The 12,014-nt window shown below is 39.0% G+C and overlaps 3 protein-coding genes across 4 annotated transcripts in view; 1 reads left to right on the forward strand and 2 right to left on the reverse strand.

Annotated features, from left to right (window-relative positions):
• Positions 1–2,724, reverse strand: LOC136243060 (small ribosomal subunit protein eS21-like). Of its 2 annotated transcripts, XM_066034576.1 has the most exons (6): positions 2,114–2,169; positions 1,900–2,058; positions 1,686–1,850; positions 398–464; positions 254–336; positions 1–203 (listed from the first exon to the last, which is right to left on the reverse strand). In XM_066034576.1, the coding sequence occupies exons 2-6, from the start codon at positions 1,939–1,941 to the stop codon at positions 96–98; spliced, it is 465 nt and encodes a 154-aa protein (XP_065890648.1). In that variant the 5' UTR covers positions 1,942–2,058; positions 2,114–2,169; the 3' UTR covers positions 1–95. The 2 variants fall into 2 exon arrangements, with proteins under 2 accessions (XP_065890648.1, XP_065890649.1); XM_066034577.1 differs by lacking the exons at positions 1–203; positions 254–336; positions 398–464; positions 1,686–1,850 and adding exons at positions 2,217–2,352; positions 2,400–2,456; positions 2,604–2,724 and having other exon boundaries at positions 1,970–2,058.
• The window catches only part of LOC136243056 (glucokinase regulatory protein-like), a 12,099-nt gene continuing 2,622 nt past the window's right edge, over positions 2,538–12,014 (forward strand). Inside the window, exons 1-11 of the mRNA XM_066034573.1 lie at positions 2,538–2,677; positions 8,547–8,654; positions 8,708–8,769; positions 8,879–8,947; positions 8,998–9,066; positions 9,124–9,188; positions 9,242–9,308; positions 10,155–10,208; positions 10,894–10,988; positions 11,038–11,078; positions 11,221–11,279. Coding sequence (XP_065890645.1) covers positions 8,588–8,654; positions 8,708–8,769; positions 8,879–8,947; positions 8,998–9,066; positions 9,124–9,188; positions 9,242–9,308; positions 10,155–10,208; positions 10,894–10,988; positions 11,038–11,078; positions 11,221–11,279 — 648 coding nt within the window. The 5' untranslated portion in view covers positions 2,538–2,677; positions 8,547–8,587. The remainder of the gene's footprint in view (positions 2,678–8,546; positions 8,655–8,707; positions 8,770–8,878; positions 8,948–8,997; positions 9,067–9,123; positions 9,189–9,241; positions 9,309–10,154; positions 10,209–10,893; positions 10,989–11,037; positions 11,079–11,220; positions 11,280–12,014) is intronic.
• Positions 5,978–8,762, reverse strand: LOC136243058 (anionic trypsin-like). Its single transcript, XM_066034575.1, has 5 exons — positions 8,416–8,762; positions 7,532–7,735; positions 7,001–7,273; positions 6,841–6,950; positions 5,978–6,782 (listed from the first exon to the last, which is right to left on the reverse strand). Exons 1-5 carry the CDS (start codon positions 8,459–8,461, stop codon positions 6,081–6,083), a joined length of 1,335 nt encoding a protein of 444 aa, XP_065890647.1. The 5' UTR covers positions 8,462–8,762; the 3' UTR covers positions 5,978–6,080.

Raw genomic sequence — 12,014 nt, forward strand, 5'->3', positions numbered from 1 at the left:
TACAAATCATTGATTTTTGAAGCTTTTACATGGCAGAGGTACATGATAGGTGATTTAGCAGTAGTGATGAAATGCATAATACATATACAGGCCAGTCAAGTTTTGCGGGAAATACAGTACATCATAGCATAAAACTTTGTATCACTGCGCTGCTGTTCCAAGTCTTTATCTACTCCATATAATTTCTCAATTTTCTTGTGAAGCTGTGAGGGTGGTGACAGATGGGTCACTGTACAATAATACAGTGACAAACCTCTCTATTCTCTTCAAGAGTATTGGCTAACGCTACACGTCTTCTCTCTGCTAGCAATTCCCAGTATTTCTCTGAAGGCTGGTCTGCACAAAGAAAAGGGTGTATTATAAGCAAAGGACAAGAAACCTCTCTAGTATTTTATACCTTCTGTGCACATTTTATAATCCTCGTCGGGAAGTGTTTGACATCCGACATCTACTTGACTTCTCACCTAATACACACAAACCATTATTAACTAAGGACAAGTCATTTTACATTGGACAGGTCACTACTTAAATAGTAGATATCATCCTATACGCAAAGTTGCAATGGTGACATCACTTTAGCTAGACTCATTAGTGACTTTATGATTCAACACGAGTTTATCTTTACAGTTACTTATTCACTATTTCAAGTTCACCACTATGGGTTATACACAGATGTACAGACACTTTACAACAACTTGCAATTCAAATCCGTAAAGCGTAATTCGTGAAAACCATCTCGCTAGCTGGATTATTCACGAGTTCATTTAATAACACAATGCTACAAATACTTTGTATCCTTGCCTCTTGTACTCGTCCTGTACAGTAATTACGACCTTAGCGCTCAGCAGGCTCTAGCTAACAATTATTTAATGGTCACGTGAGCACACTTTTCGCTTTGGAAAATTGCAAGGAGTAGGAAAGTGTCTGTACAATACAACAAGACCATACAATTATTGATCTATCAAGATCAACAATGTGTATCTTTGGGAACTGGTGCACTGTTAATTCATGTGATTTAGAAGTACAGTAGACCGGGAAACATTTGACAGTAAGAATATTTTGTGGTTATGCAAAATATTTTTGCTTTTGAATATTTTCTAATTGCAAAATATTTTTTGGAGGTCGAACTGTTGAAACACTTGAGGCCAGTACGCTGTTGGAGAAGAGCTGAGACTGATGGCCTACCACGTCAGGGCCAATATTTGCCAGAATAAGTTTGCATGCCACTGTAACTACAAATTTATTATAATCATGTCTAGTGGTCAAGGCTAACCTATATCTCCATAACACCTTAGCTTAGTGGGCTGTCCGCAAAATATAACACATCAAATTTATTAAATTATTTCGAACAAAAATTTCCTGATGTATGGTAGTCACTTCTATACTGTCTGATGAAATGCTTACAAAATTTAATCAAAGGGCTATACAAAAGTGATCAAACTTCTTCAAAGGCTAACTTTTAGCAACAATATATTTACAGTTGATGATCAAGACAACGAGATTCTTTTATAGGTGAAATCTAGCAAGCAAGGAAAAATTTTGTCAACCAAAATTCTTGATTCTAGTTGCAAGTATACCAACTGGCAGTGAGTAGTCTAGTGCCTAAAGGATACTTTTCTTTGGATTTGAGATTACACAAGGCTGACGTAAGCCGCAAAACAAAAGTCTGTGACTGTGTAACTCACCTTTCCCAACTGTTTACCATCTTCTTGGCGAGGATTCTTTCCGCCTACGAGAGAGTAAGGATGAGCCGCGTGTGTCTGAAGTTGTCCTAGTGGTAGTCGACCATTCTTTTTCCCCGACACTTGTCGCATCTGTTGTTTCACTTCGTTAGTGCGTCTGTTGACCACCTGTAATGAAAACTATAATCCACAAGTGATCGTATCTAGTTAACGTTACCATCTTCAGCTGAGTCTTGTTACGCCTTTCACCACGCTCCATTTTAGATTTCGCGCCATGTACCGTGTGATTCTAATAAATTCATTTTTGTATTATAATTTTATACGCATGCGCATACAATAATGAAAGTCTCAAAACTATTTGATTTCTTCCACCAATCTGTAATGATGTTCATAATGATATTAAGAGACAATACCAGTGGTTATTAACTCACCCTGCTGAAACTCTGTCTTGTTCTGCCAGTCGATTTATGGCATCATCACTTTCACCCTGAAAAGCAACAAGTACACACAACTCCATTAACTATTGTCCTGTACCATTGCTCTAATGAAGCCACACAGAGCATAGGTCTTGTTCTGTCCAGTCATTACCCCGGTCTTGTCGTTCACCTCAGCTACATTGATCTGAATGGACGCATGATCCTTGGCAGTTATAATACGCCCGGAAGATGAACTATAGGAAGGCTAGAGGTGTAAAGTGTCTGTGTGATTAATTCTCACCATTTCCTTGGGTGGTACATGTCCACAAATTCACCTGCTTCGTTCTGCATTTTGTATCTACAATGCAGAGCGTTATTTAGAATATACGGTAAAAGACGATTTCGCTATCATCAACAAATACAACTTACGAAAGTGACGAACTAATTGTTCAACAAGTAATGATATAAGGGTAACAACTTTCTTTATCAACTGTTCGTAACGTACCTTTTCGCTGTTGTTCACAAAACGTGGTATACCGCGTGCTAATATACGCCTGCGCAAAAGAACGCCACCACGAGGTGAGTGTGATGTTGTTCTGTGTGCGATCTATAGCATGATTTGTATAGAAATATTCACTACAATATAAAGTTTGAATGTAATATACACTTTCACACGATCGCGGGTTAATTTTTACTGTCGAAATTTTGTGGGCGGGGCTATGATCTGTTTTTTGTACTTTTTGTAAGATTTGAACTTACTAGTTATGATCACTTGCGCATAATTTTAGTAACTACTGTCTTGCATTCCAGCTTATATATAGATTGCCTATAAGATATCTTCAAAGTGTCCTTTGTGACTCACCATCATGATTGACGACTGATATGCAGAAACATGTATCTGTTGGTCTGTTTATGTATCACAAGAGAACATGCAGTTACATGTCCCCAGGCACGTAAAATTTTCTCGTACAATTGTCACAACTTGGTGGTAGACAATACCACTAATCAGTGCACTCTCCACAATATTAGCTGTTTTTCCTCATGACGGTAGTGTGACATTGATCTGTAATATAATAGGTAACAATGTTACACATCAGTGTCAGCTAATTGCATTGTGAGGGATATGACTCCTGCAGTGATTGTGTACTGGTACTCTTAGGCTAAACCAGTAGTCCTATGTAATCAGTAGAATTATCAAATATGCACAGTAGTAGAATACAAGGTACAAAACTGTATGTAAAATATTGCTTTCATTTTCCTTAAGCTCCTACAAGGACCAGTAGAAATAAAGCCAACTAGAAAAAAGAATATGATAGCTGCATACATAACTCCAATAAACATCATACAATGCCACATTGGTAGGCTTGTATAGGTTGTAAAGTTCTAATAGCATGCATGCTATCAAAACCTGTTAGTATGCACTACTTGGGTGACTAGTCTGGCACGGCTGCCCCTTCAATCAGAATTAAGGATCTGATCTGTATAGCATCTCGTGCTTGTGCCAGATTACAAGACCAATCAGATTGCTTGTTTGTGAATTAACTCATAACTCATAATACGAAATTTTCTCACACATAATGTCAACGATGTGTGAAGAAGTCCATTCTGAATGCCAAGTACACAATAAAAGGCATTAAATGAGAATGCTTTTGCTGACCTCTTGACTAGAAAAGACACTACTGATAACTACAAATTCAGAATTTAATTATGCAGTTATCATGAAATAATACCGCATTCCATCTGCGCAAATTCATGATGCTAGCAGACCAGACCCTTAATTTCTAATTGAAGGGCCAGATTACTGGGTCACAGTGTTAATACTTTAACTGCTCTTATTTGCAGTTGTATAGTGTGATTTATAGATAGTTGCTTGTAATGTGGATTTGCTACTTTGTGAGTTTTGATTTCTAAATTGTCTGATACCCACGTAGCTCAAAGTCCAGGGCTCCAACTTGGTCAGTATAATCACTATGCAAAGCCTCCTCCATTGTAGCAAAAATTATGTTTCCTATACATAACTCCATATAGCACTGAAACTACTAGTCCTAGCCTAAAAATGGACCACAAATCTATCCTTATGCTATTCAGTACTAAGATATCGATATTGGGACCTGTGGTCTGTTCAGTTTTGTTGCGGTCTAGGTAGTATTTTGGAGTAATAGTTCTAATACTGAGAGTAACGTGAATACAGCACATATGATTTCTGTGCATGTGCTGGCATGGTTGTGGATTTAAGAGCCTCAGGACTTTTTGCAGTCCAGTGCATGTCATTCTTAGTGCTGGAGTCAAGGGCATTCCATAAAGCCTAGAAAAGAAAGTTAGCTCCAGCAGGTCCGTGCTGATGCAAGTTTAAGTCTGTGAAAGTTATATTGCAATAAAATCACTAGTCGTAAGGGCTGACGCCAAAAGGCTATCTGTATAGCTGATTGGCTTTCTATTGAAACGCTATCCAACACATGACACAGTGTACTTTGATCAGATCATATTCCTTATCCCCTCCACACATTTAACAAGTCATCTTAAAAGAATGTGCTTTTTATGGTCGGTTTGTATTGAATTACAAGTGTATTTAGTGTTTAACTATGCAAAGTACCCTTTTGTGTTAATCATTATCTGTCCCATTATACTTACTGTCTGCAAAATTGCATGTTATAGCTACTACTTTGTCACAACTTATTGTGTAGTATGTGTGCTTATATTTGCACTCTACAGTTCATATTTGGCTTATTAGACTGAATCTATAATAATATATATTACACATCTGTGTTACAGTTAGTGACATTGTGATGGGTATGACTCCTGCAGTGATCATGTATGCTCTGGCAACCCATAATAGAAACCAGTACTCTGATATGGCGCAACAAATAGCAGTCGAATAATAACTTAACTGAAACAATCAAAGGCTAGTTTTGCAGCAAACACAATACAGGTACATGGTGGCACAAAACTACAGGTTAAGAGCATGGATTGAAAATCATTGTGGGCTTTTTGCAAAGCTCCAGCAAAGCCCACAGATCAAGTCGAGATCACCTGGTTCACAATGTCTTAGTACCCTAACAAGTTTATCTTGCACGAAGTTGCAATATTATGACTAAATGTCTGCATTCACCTACGCTCTTATAAGAAAAAGAACATGAGGCTTTACAATATCTATTACATTTAATATTAAGCTAATAATTTTAGTAGTGAACATAAACAACACCATTGGGGAGAAAACACACTGACATGATGAACTCAGTTTAGCAAAGCATTTCTGAGGGAAAGAGTGTGTCAGGAAGTAGAAGATGCATGATTTATTCATCCACACATTCTTGGACAAGAACTCGTCCTCTTCTTATGCCTGCACAAATATGTTTTGAGACTCTCATATCATCAACTTATTTATCACTCGGGAAAGTTGTATACTTGCAGTCTGTCCATGCAGCTTGTCCAGCGCATGCCTTTATGCTGGGGGTATTAGGTGCAAGAGCAGTTTATCAATTGCAAAGAAAGTTAAGTTCTCTCCAGCAGGTCTGTGTTGATGTGAGCTTAAGTCTGAAAGTGAAAATCATGAGCCGCCACCATGCAAAGATCATACCTGCATGTATAGCTAATTGGCTTTAGATAGAAACATTATCCAGTACACTGCACGTTTTGATCTCTTTAATCAGATTGTATTCCTTACCCCCTCCACACATTTGGCACTAACCTCCATGTTATCATGGAGACAGTTTGTATTCGAATATCAGCCGGAAGGCTATCTAATTTATATCTAACCATGACATACACTGCCTGTATCAGTATGTACTGTTTGCAAATTACTGAATTGCATATAATTATAGCTGCATAGTAGACTGTTACTTGTGACAACTGAATGCATTTTGTGTGTGTAGTTGTACCTTATGGTTCATATGATGCAATGAAATAAATTATACAATACAACAGAAATAATGGCAATGGTGATTATAAGCATGTACAATTGTTATACACAATAGCTATGGCACTAGCTATAACTATGTTCATTTATGACTTCATGTATCCATGTGACGAGTTTGCTGACTTGTATGTAGACGCCATACTTGTTGGGTAAGCCACACTTGTAGCCTGAGTTTGTTACTCCGTACAGTACCCATCTGCCTTGTTGATAACAGGACAACGGTCCACCTGAGTCATTCTGACAACTGTCACTACCTCCTTCATCGTAACCAGCACAGAAAGTGTGCTTGGGTAACTTCTTGTTGTATGCTGCTGGTCTATTGCAGCGTGAGTTTGACACTACAGGCACCTCCACTTCTTGCAATAAATCAGGTAAATGTTTTCCTTTATACTCAGTGTATCCCCATCCTGTGGCCATACACTTTGTTCCTGGAGCAATAGCAGCATTTGCCTTTGGTAAACATATGGTCCCAACTTGGTCAGTCATTACAGCTGGATGTTTTAGCTTAAATAATGCAAGATCATAGCTTAACCCATTCCACTGGTATCTGGGATGTGTGAACATTTTATCAACTCTCAATATTTGATGATGGTGGTTTAAGTCAGTGCGGTTGTACACTCCTACTCTCACCCGTATGTCATGGCTTTTGAACCAGTAGATATTGTTGTGAATGCAGTGTGCAGCAGTGAGCACCCAGCGGTCTGCTATTAGTGAACCACCACACAGTAGTTCCTTATTTCTTGGTTCTCTCGGATACTCAATCAACACCTGTAGCATTCATGACCAACCATTAAATGTGAACACAATCAATAATGGACAGAGTTACCTGCCAAGGCCAATGAGAGGAGGCATTTCTGCCTCCCACGATTCTTTTAGTTCGATTTGACACTAATGATTCTGCAGTTCGTTGACCACATGACAGTAACGGTAATGGGACTAGAGAATATTGCACATAGTATATAAGCTATGTATGTTGTAGTATTTACCTGGAGATACTGTCACTGTGGCACTATGGTTTGCTTGCTTGCCAATGCTATTTGTAGCGACGCATGTATACCTTCCTTGGTCACTGGCACTGATGTGTCGAATTTTAATCATCTTTTTCCTCATTATTATGTGATCACTGTTGTTATCAAGTGGACGATTGTCTTTGTTCCAAGTAATTGTTGGCTGGGGATTACCCAACACCTCACAATGGAGAATGACCGACTTCCCAGCTATTGTGGCCACATCAGTTGGATGTTTGATGAACTGCAACTCTGAAAAATAATTTAAAATATTAGTTCAGTAAGTGAATATTTTATTCATGGTTGCAAAAGTATTTTGTACAGACACGGCCGGGTTACACTTCATTAGTTGCTACGCAAATCTGCCCATGACGTTTCTACTCTTAAATTACTCGTGATAACTGTTAAAATGATTGTGACATTCTAAAAACAGCAACAACTGGGCTTGTGGGAGATGGTGATACAAGAACCAGCACATCCTCGAAAAGGATTACTCACTCAAATACCAACCTGTGTCATGCTTGTTCTTCCTAGCTTTGTCTGTATGTGAGTTCTCTCTTGTTGTCACAGTAACAGAGTGTTGTACTCTCTGATAATGTTCCGGTGAATGCCTTTGTTCCATGCTAATTGTCTTGGCATTGTTAGTGTGTATGACCACTGTGGCCAGAGTGTGTAGTGGTGATGTCTCACTGACCCTCCACATGAAAAGCACAACTGCAGGGATAGACACACACATAGAACACCACTATAACAACAATGGTTAGTATAACTGATACCAACTACTACCGCCTGCAGGTGGGAAGAGCTCATGGTGTACTTTAGTTCATATCGAAAATGCCTACATGTGGCAGTCAATACATACTTGAGAAGGCCATGCATGCACTTACACGTCTATAGATAGGTTGGGCTAGCTAGCTATAGCTAGGAGTCAGGGACCAGGCAAGCAACTGGTCCTGGAGACAATGCGTTCCAGTCATGTAAAAGCGCCAGACTGCACGGTGCTCTAACAAGCTTTTGACTCGTTTTCTCAGTCACGACACGTGTCAACAGTTCTGTACAGTTGCTTTTTGTATCACCAGCCAATTAGTTTACTCGCTTAATGAACAGCCTATGTGGAGCTTGGGAGTTTGTTTAGATGCCATGACTGTTTTCATAGAATGGCTTCACACTTAACTGTTAATCGCTAAATTGGTCGCGAACCTCGCCTAGAGCGCCGTAGCAATCAAGGCAGCAACAATTTATCGCGCACACTCAAAACAGCCTTAAAGAATAAGACGCAAAATGCCTGCAAGAAGGCACACTTGTAACGGCGCTGATATTAATGATGTACCTTGTACAAATTAGATTAGTCAGTACAAAGTACATACAGAAGGGCAGCTATGCCCACCACTCACGAGTAAACGTCCAGACAGCTTTATCAGCTATGCTACCTGGCTTCATCTCTGCTAAGATCTTAAAATTGTTAAGTGAAAACGATTTTAGCTGCTAAAGCACTGGTTGTAACTCCCTTTTATATCATTTGCAGTGACAAGGTCACGTGTTTGATACGCATGCGCGTCACGATAGATGGAGAAACCTGTAACGGAACAATCCAACTTCATCACAAAAGACATCGATGTAGCTGATGCCGATGGTAAGTAATATGTTCTCTCTGTGAACAAACCATTACTCCGTATGCCGTGACAGGAATCGTCCGTTTACTACAACAAGCTGAATCCGAGATATTCTCCGGATACTCACTATACAAGGTATAGGGGGCGGGGCACAGATGCCATTGACATTTAACACAATTGCTGATAAATGATAAAGCCTACCAGCACAAAAGCTGTCAACATTAAATGAAAGGCATTTTTGTAGGGTGTTTATGACCGCAGCTTGCTGGACTGCATCTCTGAAGTGGCTAGCAAAGCAGCAGAAGTTTTGAAGGTACAGTCTTCATTCTGACCTCAGAAAAATTGTTACTATGCCATGTGCAGGATCCTGTTAACAATGTACTTGTTATTAGTGGGTGTGGCACCTCCGGACGGCTTGCATTTGCCATTGCTGTGAGTCAACTGTCACAAAAATATTAATAATCCATACCATTGGGCTACTTTATATAGACAAAATTCACTAAGTTACTGGGCAGATCTGGCTGTTATCATTATCTTGTTGCTGGAGGTGATAGGTAAGTCTATCACATTGGGGTGAGTATCACATGATCTCAAGAGGTGTGTCTAGGGTATTGTTACGCTCCCATGAGGCCCCTGAGGATGACTACCAGAAAGGAATAGAAGATCTGAAGGAGGTAGGATTAATATATGTGTCTGTCTGTTGTGTTTCTGTCTGTCTGTCTGTCTGTTGTACTGTGCGTGTGTGTGTGGTGCATGTAACATAAGTGTGTATGTGTCTGTCTGTCTGTCTGTCTGCTTACAGTGTTGTGTATAGAATGCACATGCATATACATGGTGTGTGTAAAGAGTCTGACTGTATCAATGTGTGTGTAGGTACACACAATGCATATTAAAATAATATCTATTGTGGTGTATATGGGATGCTTCTGTGAGTATTGTGTGTAGGCCTGCACATGCCCAAGCCAGCCAACTGCTACTGTCATCATTAAACAGTTAAGACTGTGATGATCATTTGTGATGAATCTATTATGTGCACATGTGTGAATCAAATATACAAAACATATTTGAGTGTAGCAACATGTCATAGTGCATTTTTAAAATAACATTTTGTTATACAAAGTCCAATTTATAGAAATTTTGTGCGGAGTTTGTGTAGCTAAGTCAGTGACATATTTTTGCAGTAACAACAATGCAGGCTAGTTATGGGCATTTTTTTCTTAATAGTTTTGCTATACAGTACAGTGATTTGTAAACACGGATGGCTTGCAAAGAATTTTTTATCACAACATCCCTGAAGCAGTTACTAAGCATAGCTAACAATGTTTATAATAAAATATGATAAATATTATTATGGTATAAATATAACAGTTAAATGACATTTAACAAACAGTCATTTTGCACCTGACCAATCCATTACTAATTCCCCTCTAGTTATTGTAGCTGCTGTTATTAATGTGTGTGTGTATTGTCTCATCACCCCTACATTATGGTGGTGGTTGCTCATTGTAATGTTGTTTCAGATAGTGAAGGGAAAGACAAGAGTCCTCTTTGTTGGTGTGACCTGTGGGCTGTCGGTAAGTTGATGACATTTCCATGACAACCATAAACACACATCAGTATCCGGTTACATTCCATGCTAATGGCAGTGTTATCACACCTCTTCATGAGCTAGCCATCATGATTATAATTGTATATGGTTCTCATGTAGCCCTTATCACCTCTACTTGTACAGTTCAGACTACACTCCCTGTATTACATTACAGTGTACATGCGAGATACATGGTGATAAGTGTGCTGTAATAACCAAGTGTAGTGTTTATATACTTCACATTAGTAAGACTGCTTAGTTACAGTAGCCATCCCAAACATAACTACAGTTTTATGATCTCATTACTAAGACCATCTCATTATAGTGACCATGTCAAGTAGGTCCCAAACATAGCTAAGGTGTACTTCATGACCTCATTAATAAGACCACCTCATTATAGTGACCATGTCAAGTAGGTCCCAAACAGCTAAGATGTACTTCATGACCTCATTAACAAGACCATCTCATTATAGTGACCATGTCAAGTAGGTTCCAAACATAGCTAAGGTGTATTTCATGACCTCATTAATAAGACCTAAGCCTTGATTAATAGGGCTTCACCATACCTAATTAATGTCACCATAAAATAAAAGGCTGAATTGCTACTGCACTTTTAAGACAACACACTATGTGATGTATGTAGTTATTTATGTGAGCTATGTTGTGTGTAGGCTCCATATGTGGCCGGGCAATTGGACTACAGTCTTGATCATAGTGACCGCTTCACTACGGTGTTGTTAGGCTTCAACCCTACTAATATGGCCAGGTGATTGCTCACATGATCTCACCATGTTGTCATGTGACCCATATTGCAGGAGGACACCGATTAGAAACTGGCACAAGACATTCTATGATGGTAAGAAATATATATATATATTTAAAAATTGTTAAAATTCCACTGGTTATTACTATGTAAACTTGTTATTCCAAGAATGTACTAATTTAGCTAATATAGTAAATTTAATTAAAATTCACTGTTGTTTGTAAATATCTTTTAGTGGTGAAGAGGATGGAACAATGTGGAGGATCTGCTTACATTGTTAATCCTGTTATCGGCGTAAGTGTGTCCTCGCCTCTCTCCCTCCCTCGGGCAGTGGTCACATCACACCTTGCCACTCCTAATATCCCACAAACATAACATCCTATTATTTATTGTATCATGTCCTCCCTCTATCCTTGTAAGTGTTTATTAGCCTGTACAGCATGACATCTAAACTGTGTTGAATGCAGCAAACAATCTCTTACCACATGTGGTGATGACTTGATCCAAAGATAACAACGCAAGTACGTACCTACCTAAGTACCCACACAGCCTGGGATTGAGAATTCCCTCCACTACTTCTTGTACACCACAAGGATTGTTGTTATTAATTTCTGTCCTATTGGGGACCACGTTTCATCCTTCATGCTGTTACTTGTCATCCTAGGCTCCCACTACCAAGTTTGTAACTGTTGTTTGCTGTATCACACCCTCCCTAAATGATTGTGTCAGATCCCTTCCCCCACTTTTGTCACCTCCATGGTTTATAAATTTTGCACGGATGCTGCAGGAGCAAATGCTGCACCAAAAGGTGTATTGTGGCACTTTTGCACTTCTGGAATAATTTTTATTATGTCACAGAATCTTGTGAGATGCTTTTAACTGGATAGGTTGTCTCATTTGTTATTGCGTCACATTGCCTGTCTATTTTTACCTTTCCTCTATTATCATACAACAAGCAAACCACTATTATGGGAATTGTTGCTATTAACTATGGGACCTGTGAGAAAGGACATTGACTTGCTTTATAGA

The sequence above is a fragment of the Dysidea avara genome, chromosome 13 (genome assembly GCF_963678975.1).
Source record: "Dysidea avara chromosome 13, odDysAvar1.4, whole genome shotgun sequence".
NCBI lineage: Eukaryota > Metazoa > Porifera > Demospongiae > Dictyoceratida > Dysideidae > Dysidea > Dysidea avara.

What these genes read in the sequence shown, in the direction of transcription:
- LOC136243060 (XM_066034576.1), bottom strand. Translation starts at nt 1,941, where the DNA reads ATGGAGCGTGGTGAAAGGCGTAACAAGACTCAGCTGAAGATG. An exon ending in ACAAGACTCAGCTGAAGATG is followed by an intron (nt 1,851 to 1,899) that starts GTAACGTTAACT and finishes TTTTCATTACAG; the next exon opens with GTGGTCAACAGACGCACTAA. An exon ending in ATGGTAAACAGTTGGGAAAG is followed by an intron (nt 465 to 1,685) that starts GTGAGTTACACA and finishes TGTGTGTATTAG; the next exon opens with GTGAGAAGTCAAGTAGATGT.
- LOC136243058 (XM_066034575.1), bottom strand. Translation starts at nt 8,461, where the DNA reads ATGAAGCCAGGTAGCATAGCTGATAAAGCTGTCTGGACGTTTACTC. An exon ending in AGCTGTCTGGACGTTTACTC is followed by an intron (nt 7,736 to 8,415) that starts GTGAGTGGTGGG and finishes CTATCCCTGCAG; the next exon opens with TTGTGCTTTTCATGTGGAGG. An exon ending in CCTCTCATTGGCCTTGGCAG is followed by an intron (nt 6,783 to 6,840) that starts GTAACTCTGTCC and finishes TGAATGCTACAG; the next exon opens with GTGTTGATTGAGTATCCGAG.